The 22,315-nt window shown below is 44.5% G+C and overlaps 1 protein-coding gene across 5 annotated transcripts in view; it reads right to left on the reverse strand.

Moving 5' to 3' along the window:
- The window catches only part of SMARCD2 (SWI/SNF related, matrix associated, actin dependent regulator of chromatin, subfamily d, member 2), a 77,985-nt gene extending 68,429 nt beyond the window's left edge, over nucleotides 1–9,556 (reverse strand). For 2 of the 5 annotated variants that reach the window (XR_008849381.1, XM_056549258.1), the window contains exons 1-2: nucleotides 9,355–9,554; nucleotides 7,215–7,282 (exon numbers count right to left, since the gene is read on the reverse strand). Coding sequence is in view for 3 of the 5 variants with exons in the window: in XM_056549258.1 (XP_056405233.1) it covers nucleotides 7,215–7,274 (60 nt within the window). In the remaining 2 variants the exon portion in view is untranslated. Of the gene's footprint in view, nucleotides 1–6,160; nucleotides 6,294–7,214; nucleotides 7,283–9,354 lie in introns of those variants that run through there. The other 3 variants (XM_056549257.1, XM_056549262.1, XM_056549261.1) reach the window with 2 other exon arrangements.
- Nucleotides 9,557–22,315: the final 12,759 nt, after the last annotated feature.

Consider the following 22,315-nt stretch of genomic DNA (forward strand, 5'->3'; position numbering starts at 1 on the left):
AGCAAGTTCATCCCGCTTTGCGGCGGGCTCTGGTGAAAACCAGCAGCACCTTATACTCTGCTCACTGGTATGGCCCGCGCCATCATCCACACAGACTCAGCGGATCTACTTCACCACTGCCGTTACATATATGTCATCCTTTGTCTTCATTATTATGAAAATTGTATACTGCATTTTTTGTGGTGGCCCACTGTATACGAAACCTCAGCCTGTGGTCCTTTCCAATATAACAAAAAAAAATAAAAAATGCTCATGCATACCAACCTGACTCAGGTCAATAGGACACACTCTGTTCTGTTGGATGACTGGGACCTATGACTACAAAATACACAAAGCCTAGACTTGTCAAAAGAATGTTTATGAGCAAAAAATATTTCTGAGCAAAAAATTATGTTTTTCCTCATTAATTGGTGTAATTGAAGTAGTTTTCTTCTGTCTAGTGTTCAAATTGCTAGCTATAGTCCTGTATTAGTAGCAGCGTGTCTTCTCTTAGGACACCAACATTGTGGCTCAGACCTGGCTATATTATAGATTGTGTGTTACTTATTACACTTGTAAGTGTTACACTGTGTATGTAATACACCATGGTGCCAACAGAACGCATTGTATTCTCACTTAAATGGGTATTGCCAGGTACAAAATCTTTTTTTATATTGTATGTCTTGGCAAAACATTAAACTTTCTAATATACGTCATAAGAAAATTTTATTTCCTTTTTATAGGAATCATTGCTTAAAAAAACACCTCATACCATCGAAAACACAATCCTGTCTGACTGCAGCATTATCTTTGTCCAAGCTGAAGCACAGGCAGGGACAAAGTCCAGTAAGTAAGGGTGGGGCTAGCTCTCCTCTATGCTCACTCCTGTCCTATCAGACAGTAGCATGAACAGAGAGGAAGGGGTTACAGAGCTGCCTGCAGTGATTGGATGAAGAGACCAAGCACAGCGGACTCAGGGAGGAAGTGAATGAATGGTGAGTAAGGACACACCCCTCCAGAGCCCAGACAAAGCAAGTGAGCAACAGAAAGAAGGTATTTATGAGAAAAATAGGTGCTAGACACACAAAAAAAAACTATATGTGCATGATCAGGGTTAGGTACTGAGTAACATACAAATTCTTTTTCTTGTGGTATATGACAGGTACGCTTTAAGGGCAATTTATTTGGGAAAGAATACTTCCATAAAGTGTCCTGTGTTTCTGAAAGCTATGATGTTTTCCTAATGCCTCTCTGTGTCTTGGTGTAAACTCTGATGCATACAGAGTTGTATCTGCAGCAGGCGATGAGTGTTGTAATTATGATCTGTGTAGCAAGGATTCTAAGCACAATCATGCACGAGGCCTAAGGGTACGTTCACACAGGCAGATTACCTATGGAATTTCCACAGCGTATTTGCTGCGGAAAATCCACAGCAGATTTTGCTACCATTGACTTCAATGGGTCCTAAGGAAAATCTGCAAATCTGCCTCTTTTGCGGATTTTCACCTGACCCATTGAAGTCAATGGTAGCAAAATCCGCTGCGTATTTTCCGCAAGTAATCTGCTCATGTGAACGTGAAACCCTAAAATTGGCTACATACATCAGCTTTTAACTTGCCACCAGGAGCCCAACCAGTGGGCCATCTGAACTTACCGACCAATTGGCTGATTCCATCATAGAACTATTGCTATGGCTGACTTGTCACCCAACATTTTTTTTTACAAATCAAAAGAACATGGGGGAGATTTATCAAAAGTTGTGTAGAAGAAGTGTGGTGCAGTTGCCCAATCAGATTGCTTCTTTTATTTTTTAAAGGCCTTTTTTAAAATTAAAGAGTGGTACAGTCTGAACAACCTTCCTCTTCACAGGTTTTGATAAATCTCCCCCATGGTTAACAAATGAGAGTTGAAATCACCAGCTGTCTGCTTTGTTTTCTTTTGAAGTTGGGATCACACATAAAATATGATCAGTATTTTTAGCCTAGACCAGAAGTGGAACTGAAACAGAGAAAACTTTAAATGGGCACTGTCAGATACAAAAACTTTTGATAAAGCATGTATAACCAATAGGTTTTGCAATTGCTTTCATTAGAACATTTTCAGTATTTTCTACTGAAAAAGCCAGTCAAACAACTGCCCCCCTGCCTGCTTGGACACATACTAGTTCTGCTGCGTCCATGCATCATCACCTATGTCATGGACACACTTCCTTGATTGACAGCTGTGAGCGCAGGGCTCACGGCTGGAGGAAAAATCCTCCCACTGTCATCTTGTGTCCCGCTACTGTCAGTGAGGACAAGCTGGGAGTTGTAGTTTTGCTAATGCTAGGGGTGATGTGAGCAGACAGCATACTGAGGGAGGGGGCGGAGACCTGCACAGTGAGGCCACGCCCCCTCCATTTGAGAGGAATTCAGACTAGTGAACTAAATTAAAAGTGTAATAAAAAAATAAAATTGTTAGACACATAAAAATTAGATGTACATGGTCAGGATTAGGTACTGAGTGATATATAAAAAAAAAAATGTTGGTTGGATCTGACAGGGACGCTTTAATGAAAAGATTTGCACAGCTTTTCTGTGTTTTGGGCCCACTGCTGGTTTTGACTAAAACTACTGAGCAGAATCTCTGCTTGGAATATATCTGGGTGGAGATTCTGTAGTGTGAACCCAGTCTTACAGCTCAGCTTTCATTTTACCAGAGTTCATTATTATATGAAAGCTGAGCTGTGATTGGTTGTTATGGGCAAACTCTAGTTTTAGTCTAGGACAGCTTGATGAATCTGGGCCTGTGTCTTTTTGTCAGTATTTGGTCCTCATTTTGGTCTGTACTTTGTAGGAAGAACCAGGGGTAGATCTAAAACACAGGAAAACATATTGACCAAAATGAGTGTCACGATTCGGCTGGCAGGAGGTGGATCCTCTGTGCCAGAGAGGGATTGGCGTGGACCGTGCTAGTGGACCGGTTCTAAGTCACTACTGGTATTCACCAGAGCCCGCCGCAAAGCGGGATGGTCTTGCAGCGGCGGTAGTAACCAGGTCGTATCCACTAGCAACGGCTCAACCTCTCTGACTGCTGAAGATAGGCGCGGTACAAGGGAGTAGACAAGAGCAAGGTCGGACGTAGCAGAAGGTCGGGGCAGGCAGCAAGGATCGTAGTCAGGGGCAACGGCAGGAGGTCTGGAACACAGGCTAGGAACACACAAGGAAACGCTTTCACTGGCACAATGGCAACAAGATCCGGCGAGGGAGTGCACAGGTGAACACACTAATTAGACCAACTGCGCCAATCAGTGGCGCAGTGGCCCTTTAAATCGCAGAGACCCGGCGCGCGCGCGCCCTAGGGAGCGGGGCCGCGCGCGCCGGGACAGGACCGACGGAGAGCGAGTCAGGTACGGGAGCCTGGGTGCGCATCGCGAGCGGGCGCCACCCGCATCGCGAATCGCATCCCGGCTGGGGGCGGTATCGCAGCGCACCCGGTCAGTAGATCTGACCGGGGCGCTGCAGTAGCGAGGATGTTGCGAGCGCTCCGGGGAGGAGCGGGACCCGGAGCGCTCGGCGTAACAATGAGGACCAAATACCAAGTGTCAACTCTTCCTAAAAGACTTAATTTTTTTTTTCCACAAAGGCTTCAATGCACACAGTGTTCTAATTGGCTTTATCTACCGTATTTATCGGTGTATAACATGCACCCCAATTTTAACAGGAAATTTAAGTAAAAAATAAATAAATGTAAAATCAATTACTTGGACTAAATGCCACATCATTCCCCCGAACTTTGGTTTCCCCTGCACCAAAGTTTGGTCCCAACCTCCCCTCACCCTCCAGTGCCACATCCCTAAATGCCACATCATCACCCCTCTCATCGGCCCCCCATGTCTTATCATCCCCTTCCTCATAATTTCCCCCTGTCATAGACCACCAGGAATTCAGACATGTACCCTATAGCTACCATAGACCACTAGCCATACAGATATTACCCTTTAGTGCCTCACCCCCCCCCCCTCATCGTTCCTCCTATGCCATTCTTCCATCATTCCCACCCCCTGCCTCATCATTACCCCTTTTCCCCTGATTTTTATAGTTTTTTTAATTTTTCTCACCTGGCTGCGCTTCGATAGGCAAGATCTTGCGGGCTGCGTGGTCAGGGAAGCAGATGAGTGACGTCCTCTGCCGACTCCTCTGTGCGACATCAGGGAAGTCACATTTGCTGCAGTCGCCGCTGGTCACTACTCTAAAGTGGCCACAGCCTAGCTGCCGAACCTAAGCAGCTGGCGCTGCGGACAATCTTACAGCGGCGGCTGCAGGAAATGAAAATTGACGTCCCTGATGTCACGCAGAGGAGTCGGCAGAGGACGTCACTCATCTGCTTCCCTGACCACGCAGACCGCAAGACCCGCCACCTGACCTGGCGTGCTGAAGCGCAGCCAGGTAAGGAAAATAAAAAAACAATGAAAAGCAGGGGAAAAGGGGGGAGTGATGAGGCAGGGGGGGTAAGGGAAATAAAAAAGCAGAGCGGGGAGCCGCCGCTACCGGGCTGCCGATCCTTAACAAGCAGCGGCCACTGCGGCCATTTTAAATTAGTGACCAGCACATTTATCATCACATCAGACTTTTTGCCTTATATTTAAGTTTTAAAAGTACGTGTTATACGCCGATAAATACGGTAATTGTTACTTCTGGCAACATCCAGTGAGGGTATGTTCACGCTATGGAAGTTCCGCAGGTGGAATGTAAACCATTGCATTGGTGTGAAAGGGTCTTCCACGGACTCATTCACACTGCGGAATCTCTGATATGCGGAAAGACTGAACACATTTATTCTTTTAGCGGTATTACCTGCACACTGCATTGCCATTGCCACTCCCCCAACCCCCACCAAGAACCAATGGTAGAGGGCGGGTGTGCGCGTGGAAAGTGCTGAGTCATGTAACACATTCCATGGCAAAACACTAAATATGGCACTGCAGCGGCGCTAAGACCGATCAGAAATGAGCCATCTCATAGACGGCAATGCATTTCTATGCGGAGTCTGCAGAAAGAATAGACACGTCTATTCTTTTTGGAGACACGGGAAATTGAATTTCCATGCCAGATGTTTCCGGTGTAGAAATTCTGCTATGTGAACAGCGCAGCAGAATCCCATTGAAATCAATGGGACTCTGCTGCTGCGGACATTCCCCCGTGTGAACAAAGCCTAAGAGTGGTACATGTGATCTCGACCTACCATTTATCTATTGGGACTTGAAGAGAAGGGAACAGATTTTCAGGACATTTCTTTGTGTGTCCATTCTCTATATGAGTATCCCATTAAACTTCAAAGCGGGAGACTTATTAAAACCCGTGCAGAGAAAAAGATGTCAAAAAGTTGTTTTATTTTTCAGAGGCCTTTTTCAATATGAAAAAAATCAATCTGGTTGGTTGCTATGGGCAACTGGTCAACTCTTCCTCTGCAGTATTGCGGCATTGGTTTGGTAAAGTTTAAAACATGGTGTAGTGTTGTCTCCAGCTGTCATTTGTGGGAGAGGCATTGGAAAGTATCCGCTGGTTTAAGATTACAGTATTTTAGAAATAAAAATAATTTATTAAAACCTGTTCAGAGGAAAAGTTGCTGAGTTGCCCATAGCAACCAATCAGCTTGCTTCTTCTTAAATTTAGTAGAGGCCTTTTGAAAAATGAAAGCAGCGATCTGATTGGTTGCTATGGGCAACTTAACAACTTTTCCTCTGAACAGGTTTTGATAAATCTCCCCCAATTGCAAATTTTCAAGGTACGTAAAAGGGTTTTCCAGTAGTAGAAAAACAGAACAAATTTCTCCCAAAAACAGCACCACATCTGTCCTCAGGTTGTGGGTGGTATAACATCTTGGCTGAGCTGCAATACCGTACACAACACGGGGGCAGGTGTCCACAAAATCAGCTGTTTTTCTAATCCTGGATAACCCCTTTAGGCCCATACACAGAAGATAAATATTAGCCTAGAATGAGGTAAATAAATCGCACATTGAATCATTTATGCAAACCAACCAACCATCAACATGCCAGACTAAACTGGCAGAGCAGGGACAAGTAAAAAAAAATAAAAAAGATGGCAAATAGTGTACAATGTGGCAAAAGATTGGCAGCAATTGGTTGATTGTGTGAAAAATTTATACTTTAAGCCAACAACAAATTTTAAAATCCAACCTGACGTCACATTTCTCAAGTCTGATGTTGGCCATCGCAGTGGTCGTCTGTTAAGATCTTATTTTATGTATATGGCGTGTTTTAGGCCTCAAGCATGTGACAGAGAGCCTGTATGGCAGCACAGAACTCTATATAACGCTTGACTATGGAGCCGTATGGGTTCTGTCTGGTGCTCTGTGCACTCATGAGGCCGCGTATGAGTCCCAAGTGTGGTCGTTTTCTGTAAACCTAGCAGAAGATACAGTACAATTCATGTAATCCATTACCAATGTAAGGCTGCTTTCACACTGCCGAGAACGGCCGATAAAATAACTTTCTTTTACTTTACCGGCCGTTCTCTTAACGGGGAGAAATGGCAAACAACGGGTCCTAGCGACTCCCATTTACTATTATGGAGGCCGCCGGGCGCCGTTATGAATAGCGGGAGAAAAAGACGTCAGATGCTGTCATTTTTCTCCCGCTATTCTGCAGCGGCCATCAGACTGCCGGACACTGACGGCAGTGTAAAAGGGGCCTAATTATCAGTCAGTTTTAGAAAAGAATATAAAACTCATGTAGAAGAGATGAAAATCTATCTATCCTATATATCTATTTATCTCAGATCTATCATCTATTTCATATCTATCTATTTATTCATCTATCTCATTTCCATCTATCTATCTCATATCTATCTATCCATCATATCTCCTATCTATTTATCCATCTATCGATCTATCTATCTCATATCTATCTATCTATCTATCTATCGAATATCTATCTATCATCTATCTATCATCTATCTATCTCATATCCATCTATCTATCTATCATCTATCTATCTCATATCTATCCATCTGTCAGTGTTCTTATCTGTGCTGAAAGTGCCAGATATGAGGAGATTCTCTTTGTTGGGGAATTTTGAATCCGTCATTCCAATTCGCTGTTGATTCAGATACTTATGATACAATTGCGACTTAACATTTTTCTTGTACATTCCTGTAAGATCAGGAAGGGTGAGCCAACACTTAAAAGAAGTAGCTATCCAGGATTACTAGTATTATTAACATATAGATTACCTGATAAGGTCCTGGTGGACTCCTGTACAGTCCTGGGTTTGGTCCTCGCATCATATTCATCTGACTTCCTGGTGGAGGACATAAAGTTACTCAGGGACAATGCCCTTATGGAAGTGCTTCTCTGTGACCCTATGTACAGCGGGTCCTGTGCCGCCCTTTCAGTTAGTGAATTCTACCTTTTGTGAAGATATATAGCCGCCCTCCTCTATAGTTAATATTCTTCCTGTTCCTGTATTCTGTCGACCCCATACAGCTTGTATTTTACTGTTGTATAGTGTGTTCTATGTCATCTGTATTTTACTACAGCCTTAGCCTATGTGTATCCGTATTATAATATAGGTTTTTTATTGCGCAGTTTGTACGTGTAACCTGTCTGCTATCTCCAAGACGGTGCAGCTTCCTCCTGTGTGTCTTCTCTGTTTGCAACCACCTCCTTTGTACTACTCTTGTGCAATACAACCTCCTTTTAGTGCTGTACAGCTTCCTTGTCAATGATTTTGCTTCCTCCTGTGTAGAACTTTTTGTGCTGTGTATGGCTTTGTGTATGCTGTGTACGTCTCCAGTCCAGTGCTGCTACTCCCAACGTGGGTCGTCTTTACAGCTGAGCCCCTTCCTATGTATTGTATCTCCTGTGTGTACAGTCCAGCCACATGTATACAGTCCAGCCACATGTATACAGTCCAGCCTCATGTATACAGTCCAGCCTCATGTGTACAGTCCAGCCTCATGTATACAGTCCAGCCTCATGTGTACAGTCCAGCCTCATGTGTACAGTCCAGCCTCATGTATACAGTCCAGCCTCATGTGTACAGTCCAGCCTCATGTATACAGTCCAGCCACATACAGTCCAGCCTCATGTATACAGTCCAGCCTCATGTATACAGTCCAGCCTCATGTGTACAGTCCAGCCACATACAGTCCAGCCTCATGTATACAGTCCAGCCTCATGTGTACAGTCCAGCCTCATGTATACAGTCCAGCCTCATGTATACAGTCCAGCCTCATGTGTACAGTCCAGCCTCATGTGTACAGTCCAGCCTCATGTGTACAGTCCAGCCTCATGTATACAGTCCAGCCTCATGTGTACAGTCCAGCCACATGTATACAGTCCAGCCTCATGTATACAGTCCAGCCTCATGTGTACAGTCCAGCCACATACAGTCCAGCCTCATGTATACAGTCCAGCCTCATGTGTACAGTCCAGCCTCATGTGTACAGTCCAGCCTCATGTATACAGTCCAGCCTCATGTGTACAGTCCAGCCACATGTATGTACAGTCCAGCCTCATGTATACAGTCCAGCCTCATGTGTGTACAGTCCAGCCTCATGTATACAGTCCAGCCACATGTATGTACAGTCCAGCCACATGTGTGTACAGTCCAGCCTCATGTATACAGTCCAGCCTCATGTATACAGTCCAGCCTCATGTATGTACAGTCCAGCCACATGTATGTACAGTCCAGCCTCATGTGTGTACAGTCCAGCCTCATGTATACAGTCCAGCCTCATGTATACAGTCCAGCCTCATGTATGTACAGTCCAGCCACATGTATGTACAGTCCAGCCACATGTATGTACAGTCCAGCCTCATGTGTGTACAGTCCAGCCTCATGTATACAGTCCAGCCTCATGTATACAGTCCAGTCTCATGTATGTACAGTCCAGCCACATGTATGTACAGTCCAGCCTCATGTGTGTACAGTCCAGCCTCATGTATACAGTCCAGCCTCATGTATACAGTCCAGCCTCATGTGTGTGTACAGTCCAGCCTCATGTATACAGTCCAGCCATATGTATGTACAGTCCAGCCTCATGTATACAGTCCAGTCTCATGTATGTACATTCCAGCCTCATGTATGTACAGTCCAGCCACATGTATGTACAGTCCAGCCACATGTATACAGTCCAGCCTCATGTATACAGTCCAGTCTCATGTATGTACAGTCCAGCCACATGTATGTACAGTCCAGCCTCATGTATACAGTCCAGCCTCATGTATACAGTCCAGCCTCATGTGTGTACAGTCCAGCCTCATGTATACAGTCCAGCCATATGTATGTACAGTCCAGCCTCATGTATACAGTCCAGCCTCATGTATACAGTCCAGCCTCATGTATACAGTGCAGCCTCATGTATATACCTCTTCCACAGTGCAGCCTCCTCCGCAGTATATCTGGTACTGTGCTGTTGGTCTCATAGGAAGTTATTGGAAGGTTTTTCTGTTGGTGTCATCACTTCCAGAGAGCTGTTTTGCAACAAACCTCCCATCTCATCTCTACCCTCCCTCTTTCACCCCTTTCCTCCTCTTCTTATCTCTCCCCTCCCTTTTAGCTTCTCCTCCTTCTGTCATCTCCTCCCTTTCTATCCTCTTTAATCATTCCTAACCCTCACTCCTCCTCTCACCCCCCTCACTGCCATTCCTACCCTTTATTTGCCCTCTTATGTGTCTGTAATAGGTCACTAGTCTTTCTTCTTTTTCCTTTAGACCAGTGGTCTGGAACTGTTGCCCTCCAGATGTTGCAAAACTTCAACTCCCAGCATGCCCGGACAGCCAACGGCTGTCCGGGCATGCTGGGAGTTGAAGTTTTGGTAAGCAAAAAAAAAAACATGTACCGGCACTAAGTCATAATAGACCACAGGCCAAATAAGAGATAGTCACCGAACACAGAGGCCAAAATGTGGTATAAAAAATAACAATAACTTTATTGATCATTCACTAAAAACATGAACAAATCTGAAGGGATGTATAAAAACAGAATACACATACAAATAGAGCAAGAGGTGAGTATATCATAAGATAGGTAAAGCGCATAAATGTACAAAAATAGGTGTCAACATAGTAATGAGACACTCACAACATGCAAAATGCTAAATGTAACAAAAACACTGTATAAAATGTATGTACCATAAGCATGAGTACCAGTAAACAGCAAATTCAAGCTGGGAAGGAAACATGGCATTGAGATAAACAAGTCAGGCCATGCACCAGATACCTCACCTCACCTCACCCCTGAGTTGAAGTTTTGCAACATCTGGAGGGCCACAGTTCCAGACCACTGCTTAACACTATTCTCTTTCCTCCACCCTCCTTCCCAGCTATGCCCTCCTACTTAGTGCTGTCCTGTCTGTGATCTGGCACTGCTATCTGACTCTACGCCCATTCCCTGCCCTCTCACCCCCTTCTCTGTTCCCTCCCCGTCCTCTGTTCCATGTGCTTTGCAGACTTTGATCTGTTTTGTCCTCACCTATTTGCCGCTGGTTTTGATCGAAGAGTCACGCACGCTCCCTTCCTGTGCTGTGAGGGGAATTTATGAAACCATTGAGACTGCTTTTTTTTTTTTTTGTCTATATTTGTTGAGTGAAAAGTCGCAGGCACATTTCATTTAGAATGTTTACATTTCATTACCATGAAGTGTTCTTATTTTTTTTTTTTTTTTTTTATATAACAATAATTTTTTTTTCTTATTTAGAGCACTTTGTGCAGTTCTGACTGGTTTACTACATGCGGCTTTATGTGAAATATCTCACAAATGTCGCATGGGCCAGATTTAGAAGTTATCACAGGGCAAGTCAATAGAACTCTATGCGACAATTGTATTAAGGTCCGTGCGAAATTTGATACATTTGCCGCACTTCTCTGCCACATTTAACCTGTAAAGTAGAGCAGTCCTGTAGTAAGTCTGTGTGCCGTTTGATAAATTTGGCGCACGTCCGTCACTTTCTCCGTGACATTTGCGGACTAATAATGGCCAAAACTCACACTAGATTTGATAAATTCCCCTCTATGTGCTTTAACCCCTTCGCGCTAGGGCTGGGCGGTATACCGCTATATACCGTGGAACCGCCAAAAGTTACAAAAATACCGTGATACACACATTTGGTCATACCGCCCAGCCCTACTTCACGCTATAGGACGTATGCATATGTCCCAGCACCCAACATGTTTGCGCGCTGGGACATATGGGCTGCATACGTCCTGACGATCTGCATTGCTGCGGGCAGCACAGGAGATCGGCAGTGGGACCTGGCTGTCAATCACAGCCGGGGACCCGCCGCAGCTGCCGGGTCCACGATTGCGCCAGTCCCCGCAGCATTAACCCTATAGATGACGTGATCAATCCTGATCACGGCATCTATGGTGTTGACAGAGAGAGCGTGCTCCCCCTGTTCACCAACGGCGGCGCCGCGTTACCATCGCGGGGTGCCGTTGGTTGCTTTGGCAGCAGGTGGTCAGATGATGACCTCCTGTCTGCCTCCTCCAGAGGCTGGATCGCACAGGCTGTAGTAGCTGCAGCAGATCAAGTTATACTGTGCTGCAGTACAAATGTATTGCAGCATAGTATAACCTGTAAAAAGTGAAAAATAGAATAATAAAAGGTTGTTCAATACATGTATGAAGTGTAAAAAAAAAAAGCCTCTTTCCCAATAAAACCCTGTATTGTTATTAAAAAAGATCAAAAACACAAATCATATACATAACCAGTACCAGGGGTACTGAGTAGTCAGAGAACCTTTCACCACGTAAACTATAACGTAAAGTATCCTGCATGGTGAATGCCATAAAAATTAAAAAAATGAAAAAAAGCGCAAAATTCGCTATTTGATACAAATAGCCGAATAAAAAAGATCAAAAGGAAGCACATATTGTAAAAATGATACCAATAAAAAGTACAGCTCATCCCGCAAAAAAATAAGCCCTCACTCAATGGCGTCAGACGAAAAATAAAAGTTTCGGCTGTTGGAAAATGAATGGCAGAAAAATAGTTTTGCTCAGAAAAGGAAAAAGAACATAGAAAGCTATATAAAATGGGTATCGCCATAATCGTACTGACCCACAGAATAAGTATATCATCACTTTTACCGCACATTGTACACCATAAAAAAAAGGAGTTTTTCACAAATAATGTTGCATGTGTCAACAAAAATGATATAAAGTAAAATAAGTCATGAATCGCTCCGCTCAGAAAAAGTGTTCTAAAGTTATTCAAAAAGAGCCTGGTCATTAAGGTAAAAAATGGGTCTGTCCTTAAGGGGCTAAGGACTTTTTGATCACTTTTTATTATTTTTTTCTGCTATATAAAGTGACCAAAAATGCACAATTCTGGACTTTGACATTTTTTTTATGTTTATAGGCCATTGACCGTGCAATTTAATTAACGTTATATTTTAATAGTTTAGACATTTATGCACAGGTCGATACCAAATAGGTTTATTTTTATTAAATTTTTTACCTTATTTTATTTATAAAATGGGAAAAGGGGGGGGGGGTGATGCAAACTTTCATTACACATTTATTACTTATTATTTTTATTGTTTGTTACAATTTATTTTAGTCCCTATAGGGGACTATACCATGGAATCCTTTGATTTCTAACACTGATCTGTGCTGGCATACTGAGCTGTGCGCTCTGTTGCTCTAGCCTGCCAGAGCAGGCTTGAGCCACAGAAAGAAGATTGGACAGCACAGAGGCAGGTAAGGACCCTCCCGCTGTGATGTAAGGTGACCGGAACCCCTCGATTACCTGTTCACCCATAGCAACAAACCAGCAACATTAAATTGCTGGCATTTGGTCCCGTGATCAGCTTTGATTGTGGGAATCTAAAGGGTTATTAGCCTTGCAGCGACGATCGCCGCTGCAGGATATTAGCTACTATTAGCTACGGCTCCTTGCTGTTGATTCCAGTCAGGGGCACTGAGCAAGATGATGTCACAATTCCGCTCCATAGCGACATCCCCCCTCTTCCCAGGACATACCCATCATCCTGGGGAGGGAAGGGGTTAAAAAAAATTAAAGGAACAATCTGATTGGTTGCTATGGACAACTGCACCACTCTTTCTCTCCACAGATCTTGATGAAGAACCTCAATGTATCTAAATATTTACATCACTGCTGCGGTCTCATGCCTTACACCACTAAAGCAAATGATTGGCTACTGTGTTCAGGTGGGTAAATAGGCATGTCAGTTCTACAGCACTGTAAACAAAAATGACACTCTACAATGCATTGCAAAGACCCCCTGTTTTAGGGCCCATGCACCTGGCAGAACTCTGTATATGGAGCTTGAATTGGCTCAGCTGGAGATATGTTGGGAGATATTTTCTCCCAGAACTTTTAACCCCTTAACCTCTTCAGGACCCATGACGTATGCATACGTCTTCACACCCTGGGTCTTAAGGATCCATGACGTATGCATACGTCATGTCTTTTCCTGGTCTCCGCCGCTCACCCGGCGGAGATCGGAAGCGGATCCCTGCTGAAATCCTTCAGCAGGGATCCAGGGCAAACGACGAGGGGGGCCATGTATGCCCCCCATGTCGGCGATCGCCGCAAATCGCAAGGGAAATCGCCCTTGCGATCTGCGGCGATACCGGGCTGATCGGGTCTCTGGGACCCGACCGCCCGGTAATTTCGCATGATCCCGGCTGTCACAGACAGCCAGGACCATGCTGAAGACTAGGAGCGAGGTGGCAAGCCTGCCACCTCCTCCTATACCCTGCGATCTGTCGGTTAGTTAACCGACCAATCGCAGGAGGGGGGGGGGGGCGGTTACTTCCTCCCGTCCTGCCCGGCCCATGAAAGTCCGGAGAGGACGGGAGGAAGACCGGAGGACGCGGCGGGGGACGGGGGAGTGCTGGGGACCGGCCCCGGTACTTACCTCGTCCCTGAAGACCCGAATCCCGGCAAGGAAGATGGCGGCGACAGGTGAGTAGATCTTCAGCCGCGGTCGGGCCCTTTACAGCAATGCACGTCGCCGTAAAGCGACATGCATTGCTGTATTGGTGTTACGTCGAGCGCTCCGGGTCCCCGCTCCTCCCCGGAGCGCTCACAGCATCCTCACATTCGCAGCGCCCCGGTCGGACCTCCTGACCGGGTGCGCTGCAATATCTCTCTCAGCCGGGATGCGATTCGCGATGCGGGAGGCGTCCGCTCGCGATGCGCATCCCGGCTCCTGTACCTGACTCGTTCCCCGTCTGTCTTGTCCCGGCGCGCGCGGCCCCGCTCCTTAGGGCGCGCGCGCCGGGTCTCTGCAATTTAAAGGGCCACTGCGCCATTGATTGGCGCAGCAGGCTTAATCAGTGTGTTCACCTGTGCACTCCCTACTTATACCTCACTTCCCCTGCACTCCCTCGCCGGATCTTGTTGCCATTGTGCCAGTGAAAGCGTTTCCTTGTGTGTTCCTAGCCTGTGTTCCAGACCTCCTGCCGTTGCCCCTGACTACGATCCTTGCTGCCTGCCCTGACCTTCTGCTACGTCCGACCTTGCTCTTGTCTACTCCCTTGTACCGCGCTTATCTTCAGCAGTCAGAGAGGTTGAGCCGTTGCTGGTGGATACGACCTGGTTGCTACCGCCGCTGCAAGACCATCCCGCTTTGCGGCGGGCTCTGGTGAATACCAGTAGCAACTTAGAACCGGTCCACCAACACGGTCCACGCCAATCCCTCTCTGGCACAGAGGATCCACCTCCAGCCTAGCCGAATCGTGACAATTGGGACCCTATATACTACAACTCCCAGCATGCCCAGACAGCCCTTGGCGTCTGGGCATGCTGGGAGTTGCAGTTTTGCAACATCTGGAGGTCCACAGTTTGGCGACCACTGTGCCCTTCCACATGTTGCAAAACTACACATTCTCAGCATGCCCTTACTGTCCAGGCATGCTGGGAGTTGTAGTTCTGTAACATCTGGCCCTTCAGATGTTGCAGAACTACAACTCCCAGCATGCCTGGACAGTTTTGGCATACTGGGAGTTGTAGTTTTGCAACATCTGAAAGGACACTGATTGGGAACCACTGTATTAGTGGTCTGCAAACTGTAGTCCTCCAGATGTTGCAAACTACAACTCCAAGCATGCTGGGAGTTGTAGTTCGGCAACATCTGGCTCTAAAGATGTTGCCGAACTACTACTCCCAGCATGCCTGAGAATGTTTGGGAGTTGTGGTTTTGCAACACCAGGAGGCACACTGGTTGGGAAACATTGTCTGTTTCCTAACTCAGTGTTTCCCAACCCGTGTGCCTCCAGCTGTTGCAAAACTATAACTACCAGCATGCACTGATAGACTGTGCATGCTGGGAGTTGTAGTTTTGCAACAGCTGGAGGTCCCCCCCTTGTGAATGTACAGGGTACATTCACATGGGCAGGGGGCTTACAGTGAGTATCAGGCTGCAGTTTGCGATGCAGCTAATTTTGCGCGGCAGCTCAAACTCGCAGCGGGAAAATCGCTGTAACCCCCCCGCCCATGTGACTGTACCCTAAAAACACTACACTAACACAAAATAAAATAAAAAGTAAAAAACAGTACATATACACATATCCCTACACAGCCCCCCTCCCCAATAAAAATGGAAAACGTCTGGTACGTCACTGTTTTCAAAATGGAGCCTCCAGCTGTTGCAAAACAACAACTCCCAGTATTGCTGGACAGCCGTTGACTGTCCAAGCATGCTGGGAGTTTTGCAACAGCTGGAGGCACCCTGTTTGGGAATCACTGGCGTAGAATACCCCTATGTCCACCCCAATGCAAATCCCTAATTCAGGCCTCAAATGCGCATGGCGCTCTCACTTTGGAGCCCTGTCGTATTTCAAGGCAACAGTTTAGGGTCACATATGGGGTATCGCCGTACTCGGGAGAAATTGCCTTACAAATTTTGGGGGGCTTTTTCTCCTTTCACCCCTTATGAAAAGGTGAAATTGTGGTCTACACCAGCATGTTAGTGTAAAAAAATAAATTTTTTACACTAACATGCTGGTGTTGTCCTATACTTTTCATTTTGACAAGAGGTAAAAGGGGAAAAAGCCCCCCAAAATTTGTAATGAAACTTCTCCCGACTACGGAGATACCCCATATGTGGGCGCAAAGTGCTGTGGGGGCGCACAACAAGGCTCAGAAGGGAGAGTGCACCATGTACATTTGAGGTGATTTGCACAGGGGTGGCTGATTGTTACAGCGGTTTTGACAAACGCAAAAAAAAAAAAAAAACACATGTGACCCCATTTCAGAACCTACACCCCTCACGGAATGTAATGAGGGGTGCAGTGAGAATTTACACCCCACTGGTGTCTGACAGATCTTTGGAACAGTGGGCTGCGCAAATTAAAAATTTTGTACAGCCCACTGTTCCAAAGATCTGACAGACACCAGTGGGGGGTAAATGCTCACTGTACCCCTTGTTACGTTCCTCAAGGGGTCTAGTTTCCAAAATGGTATGTCATGTGGGTGTTATTTTGCTGTCCTGGCACCATAGGGGCTTCCTAAATGCGACATGCCCCCCGAGCAAAATTTGCTCTCAAAAAGCCAAATATGACTCCTTCTCTTCTGAGCATTGTAGTTCGCCCGTAGTGCGCTTCAGGTCAACTTATGAGGTACCTCCATACTCGGAAGAGATGGGGTTACAAATTTTGGGGGGTATTTTCTGCTATTAACCCTTGCAAAAATGTGAAATTTGGGGGGGAAACACACATTTTAGTGAAATTTTTTTTTTTTTTTTATGTATGCAAAAGTCGTGAAACCCCTGTGGGGTATTAAGGCTCACTTTATTCCTTGTTACATTCCTCAAGGGGTCTAGTTTCCAAAATGGTATGGCATGTGGGTATTTTTTGTTGTCCTGGCACCATAGGGGCTTCCTAAATGCGACATGCCCCCCGAGCAAAATTTGCTCTCAAAAAGCCAAATATGACTCCTTCTCTTCTGAGCATTGTAGTTCGCCCATAGTGCACTTCATGTCAACTTATGGGGTACCTCCATACTCAGAAGAGATGGGGTTACAAATTTTGGGGGCTATTTTCTGCTATTAACCCTTGCAAAAATGTGAAATTTGGGGGGAAGCACACATTTTGTTGAAATTTTTGGAATTTTTTTTTACATATGCAAAAGTCGTGAAACACCTGTGGGGTATTAAGGCTCACTTTATTCCTTGTCACGTTCCTCAAGGGGTCTAGTTTCCAAAATGGTATGCCATGTGTTTTTTTTTTTGCTGTTCTGGCACCATAGGGGCTTCCTAAATGCAACATGCCCCCCAAAAACCATTTCAGAAAAACGTACGCTCCAAAATCCCCTTGTCGCTCCTTCCCTTCTGAGCCCTCTACTGCGCCCGCCGAACACTTTACATAGACATATGAGGTATGTGCTTAGTCGAGAGAAATTGGGCTACTAATAGAAGTATACATTTTCTCCTTTTACCTCTTGTAAAAATTCAGAAATTGGGTCTACAAGAACATGCGAGTGTAAAAAATGGAAATTGTGAATTTTCTCCTTCACTTTGCTGCTATTCCTGTGAAACACCTAAAGGGTTAAAATGCTGTCTGAATGTAATTTTGAATATTTTGGGGGGTGCAGTTTTTATAATGGGGTCATTTGTGGGGTATTTCTAAGATGAAGACCCTTCAAATCCACTTCAAACCTGAACTGGTCCCTGAAAAATTGTGATTTTGGAAATTTTGTGAAAAATTGGAAAATTGCTGCTGAACTTTGAAGCCCTCTGGTGTCTTCCAAAAGTAAAAACCCGTCAATTTCATGATGCAAATATAAAGTAGACATATTGTATATGTGAATAAAATAAAATAATATTTGGAATATTCATTTTCATTACAAGCAGAGAGCTTAAAAGTTAGAAAAATGCAAAATTTTCAAATTTTCCATCAAATTTTGGCATTTTTCACCAAGAAAGGATGCAAGTTACCAAAAAATTTTACCACTAAGTTAAAGTAGAATATGTCACGAAAAAACAATCTCGGAATCAGAATGATAACTAAAAGCATTCCAGAGTTATTAATGTTTAAAGTGACAGTGGTCAGATGTGCAAAAAATGGCCGGGTCCTAAGGTGTAAAATGGCTGGGTCCTTAAGGGGTTAAAGGGGTACTCCGGCCCTAAGACATCTTACCCCCTATCCAAAGATGTCTGATCGCAGGGGTCCCACTGCTGGGGACCCCCGCAATCTCTCATGCAGCACCCACCTGTCTCAGCTGCATGCAGCGTTGGAGGCTTTGTATCTGAAGCCTCATGACCACGGGGCCGGAGTATTGTGATGTCACAACTCCACCCCCTTGTGACGTCTTCAGACACAGATCCTCCAGTGCTGCGTGTAGCTGAGACAGGTGGGTGCTGCATGAGAGATTGTGGGGGTCCCCAGCGGTAAGACCCCCACCATCAGACATCTTTGGATAGGGGATAAGATGTCTTAGGGCTGGAGTTCCCCTTTAAGGACAAAGGAATCTTTCATTTTTGCACTTTCAGTTTTTCCTCCTCACTGATAATAGCCTTAACGCTGTAAATCTTTTTACTTACAGACCCATATGAGGGCTTGTTTTTTGTACTACCAATTGGACTTTGTCATGACATCACTCATTTACCATAAAATCTTCAGTGAAACAAAAAAAATATTTGTGAGACGAACTTGACAAAAAAAACCTACACTAGTTCTCAACTTTAGGGGGCTTCTGTTTCTACACAGTGCACTTTTTGGTAAGAATTTATAAGTTATTGTTATTCTCTGGGGCCATACGATTACAACCACACCCCATTTATACAGGTTTTGTTTTATTGTCCTCTTCTGGCATCTTTAACACTTCCAGACTGGACCAAGGGGAATCGCTGGATGTCGTATACCTGGATTTTTCCAAAGCATTTGATACGGTGCCACATAAACGGTTGGTACACAAAATGAGAAGGATTGGGTTGGGGGAGAATGTGTGTAAGTGGGTAAGTAACTGGCTCAGTGATAGGAAACAGAGGGTGGTCATTAATGGTACTTATTCTGATTGGGTGACTGTTACTAGTGGGATACCACAGGGGTCCGTCTTGGGTCCTGTCCTATTTAATATATTCATTAATGACCTTGTAGAGGGGTTGAATAGTAAAGTAGCAATCTTTGCAAATGATACTAAACTCTGTAAAGTGGGAAACACAATAGAGGACAGGGCACTGTTACAAATGGATCTGGATAGGTTGGAGGCTTGGGCTGGGAAGTGGCAGATGAGGTTCACAACTGATAAATGTAAGGTAGTGCACATGGGGAAGAAAAATCTGGGCTGGGATTATGTATTAAATGGGAGCACACTTGGGACGACTGACGTGGAAAAGGACTTGGGAGTTTTAGTTAACAGTTAATTTAGCTGTAGTTACCAGTGTCGGGCAGCTGCTGCCAAGGCAAATAAAATCATGGGGTACATCAATAGGGGCATAGATGCCCACGACAAGGAAATAATTCTACCGCTGTACAAATCACTAGTCAGACCACACATAGAATATGTGTACAGTACTGGGCACCAGTGTACAAGAAAGATATAGTGGAGCTGGAGAGGGTTCAAAGACAGGCAACCAGAGTAATACGGGGAATGGGAGGACTACAGTACCCAGAAAGATTATCAGAATTAAGGTTATTTAGTTTAGAAAAAGAAGGCTTAGGGGCGACCTAATAACTATGTATAAATATATCAGGGGACAGTACAGAGATCTTTCCCATGATCTATTTATACCCAGGACTGTATCTATAACAAGGGGGCATCCTCTACATCTAGAGGAAAGAAGGTTTCTACACCAGCACAGACGGGGGTTCTTTACTGTAAGAGCAGTGAGACTGTGGAATTCTCTGCCTGAGGAGGTGGTCATGGTGAACTCTGTAAAAGAATTGAAAAGGGGTCTGGATGCATTTTGGGAGAGTAATAACATTACAGGTTATGTATACTAGATTTATAGGGACAGAACGTTGATCCAGGGATTTATTCTGATGCCATATTTGGAGTCGAGAAGGAATTTTTACCTCTAGTATGAGGGTTTTTTGCCTTCCTCTGGATCAACTCAGTAGGGACTCATTAGGGATATAGGTTGAACTTGATGGACTCTGGTCTTTTTTCAACCTTATGAACTATGTTTCTATGTTACTATGTATTTTGTCATATACGGGGCTGTATGAGGACTCATTTTTTGGGGCCCCGTCCTGTAGTTTTTATCGGTACCATTTTTCTTTTGGTGGGACTTTTAATTGCTTTTTATTGATATATTTATTAATTAATTAATTAATTAATAATATTTATTATTTGTTTTAATGATATATATATATATATATATATATATAATGGCTACAAATGAACAATTCTGGACTTTGGAGATTTATTTTTAATGTTTACACCATTTACTGTGCAGTTTAATTGACGTTTTATTTTTATAGTTCGGGGTAGCTCTGCACTCGGGTATGGCTTTTGCAGGGGGGAGCGGGGTTCGGGATAGCTCTGCACCCGGGTATGGCTTTTGCGGGGGGGAGCGGGGTTCGGGGTAGCTCTGCACTCGAGTATGGCTTTTGCGGGCGGCGGGCGGGGGCGGTAGCACTGTGGCCCTAACAAAACTATTGTTTTCAATGGGGGGGGGGAGCGGGGTTTGGGGTAGCGCCGCGGACCTAACAAAACTATTATTTTCAACACAGGGTGCCTCCAGTTGTTTCACCACTACATATATTTTTTATATATATTTTTATTTATGTGTCCATATTTCTTTTTTTCCCCTTCTCTGTCTTATTTCTATATTTCTGTTTTCTAATTCTTTTTTCTTCTTATATTCTATTCATGAATAATGGCCCTTATTTACTAAGAATGAAGTGTAGGTTTCCTGGTGGGTTTTAATTCCCTAGAATTTATTTTCCACCATATTTACTAATACATTTTCCACTTTCCCTACATTTAGCTTTTTTTTTTACACATGATCTCATCTGTCTGGTTTTCCTCAGCTGAAATCCACCACATTTTCTGTGGAAACCTTAGTAAATATGTTGGGTTTTTGTGAAAATGTCGGAACATGCCCCTTTTCCCGACCGCCATGCCCCTTTTTCGGATTTTCTTAGCAAAATGGAGAGTTAGTCTGGGTTTTTTCAATTCTGGTGCAAATTCTGGCGCACAACCCGACAAAGCATGTGGGATTTGCAATAGTAAATGAGGGCCAATATGTCTTCTTATATTTAGATAATTCATATGTGGAATACTTTTCCAGGTTTTATATATATTTTTATCTCCCCCACTTATATAAGCCTGAATCTTGAGATAATAACTCGATATATTTTATGGCTACTGAGGAATGAGACAGTTGTCTTGAAACGCATATAGGCCACTATTTTGATCAATTTTATATTACAACCACCTTCATGTGACTTTTATAGCCCGTTTTTAGCCTTGGCAGTGCTGCAATACCCTAATAATTGGACCACTGTTGATCACGCATGCGATCCATTCTCTTCAACACGAGGACGCCAGGGATCGCGATTAATCCATCACCTTTTCCATCTACCTCCTTTGGCCAGACGCACCTCCGTGCCAGCCTGCACCTTGACGAGATTTTCACTACATTGGGACCGCTCACCTGCACAGAGGCCGGACGCCACTCACTCTGAGACCACCACTCCTGAGGATGCCGGATGCATATACTGTCAGTAAGTGTAACCACATCCCAGCTAACAGGTATCATCCAGTACTATTGAATATGCTGAGCTAAGCACATTGCTGCACCCTGAACTGTTACATCTACTAATATCCTATTATTGAACTTTTCTGCACATACGGACATCCCAAGGCTCTCTATACATAGATATACGGACATTTAAAGGCTATATATATATATATATATATATATATATATATATATATATATTGTTTTTATCTATAGGTGGTTGCTCTACATTTCATTCATTTTTACTTATGATATTTTTATAACATCTGGTGCAATTGCCCTGCCTAGATGTGAGGTGTGATATTGTAATACATTTTGTCTATATTATTTTTATCCCTAATTCAGGTTTTTCTATTACAAATGTATTTATTTATTTTTATTGTTTACCAATATCATTTTTAATGCTATCGAATTCTATTACACATCATTGCTGTTATGATTCGGCAGGCTGGAGGTGGATCCTTTGTGTCAGAGAGGGATTGGCGTGGACCGTGCTGGTGGACCGGTTCTAAGTTGCTACTGGTATTCACCAGAGCCCGCCGCAAAGCGGGATGGACTTGCTGCGGCGGTAGCAACCAGGTCGCATCCACCGGCAACGGCTCAACCTAGCTGACTGCTGAGAAGGCGTAGGACAGAAGGACTAGACAGAGGTGAGGTCAGACGCAGCAGAA

The sequence above is a fragment of the Hyla sarda genome, chromosome 12 (genome assembly GCF_029499605.1).
Source record: "Hyla sarda isolate aHylSar1 chromosome 12, aHylSar1.hap1, whole genome shotgun sequence".
NCBI lineage: Eukaryota > Metazoa > Chordata > Amphibia > Anura > Hylidae > Hyla > Hyla sarda.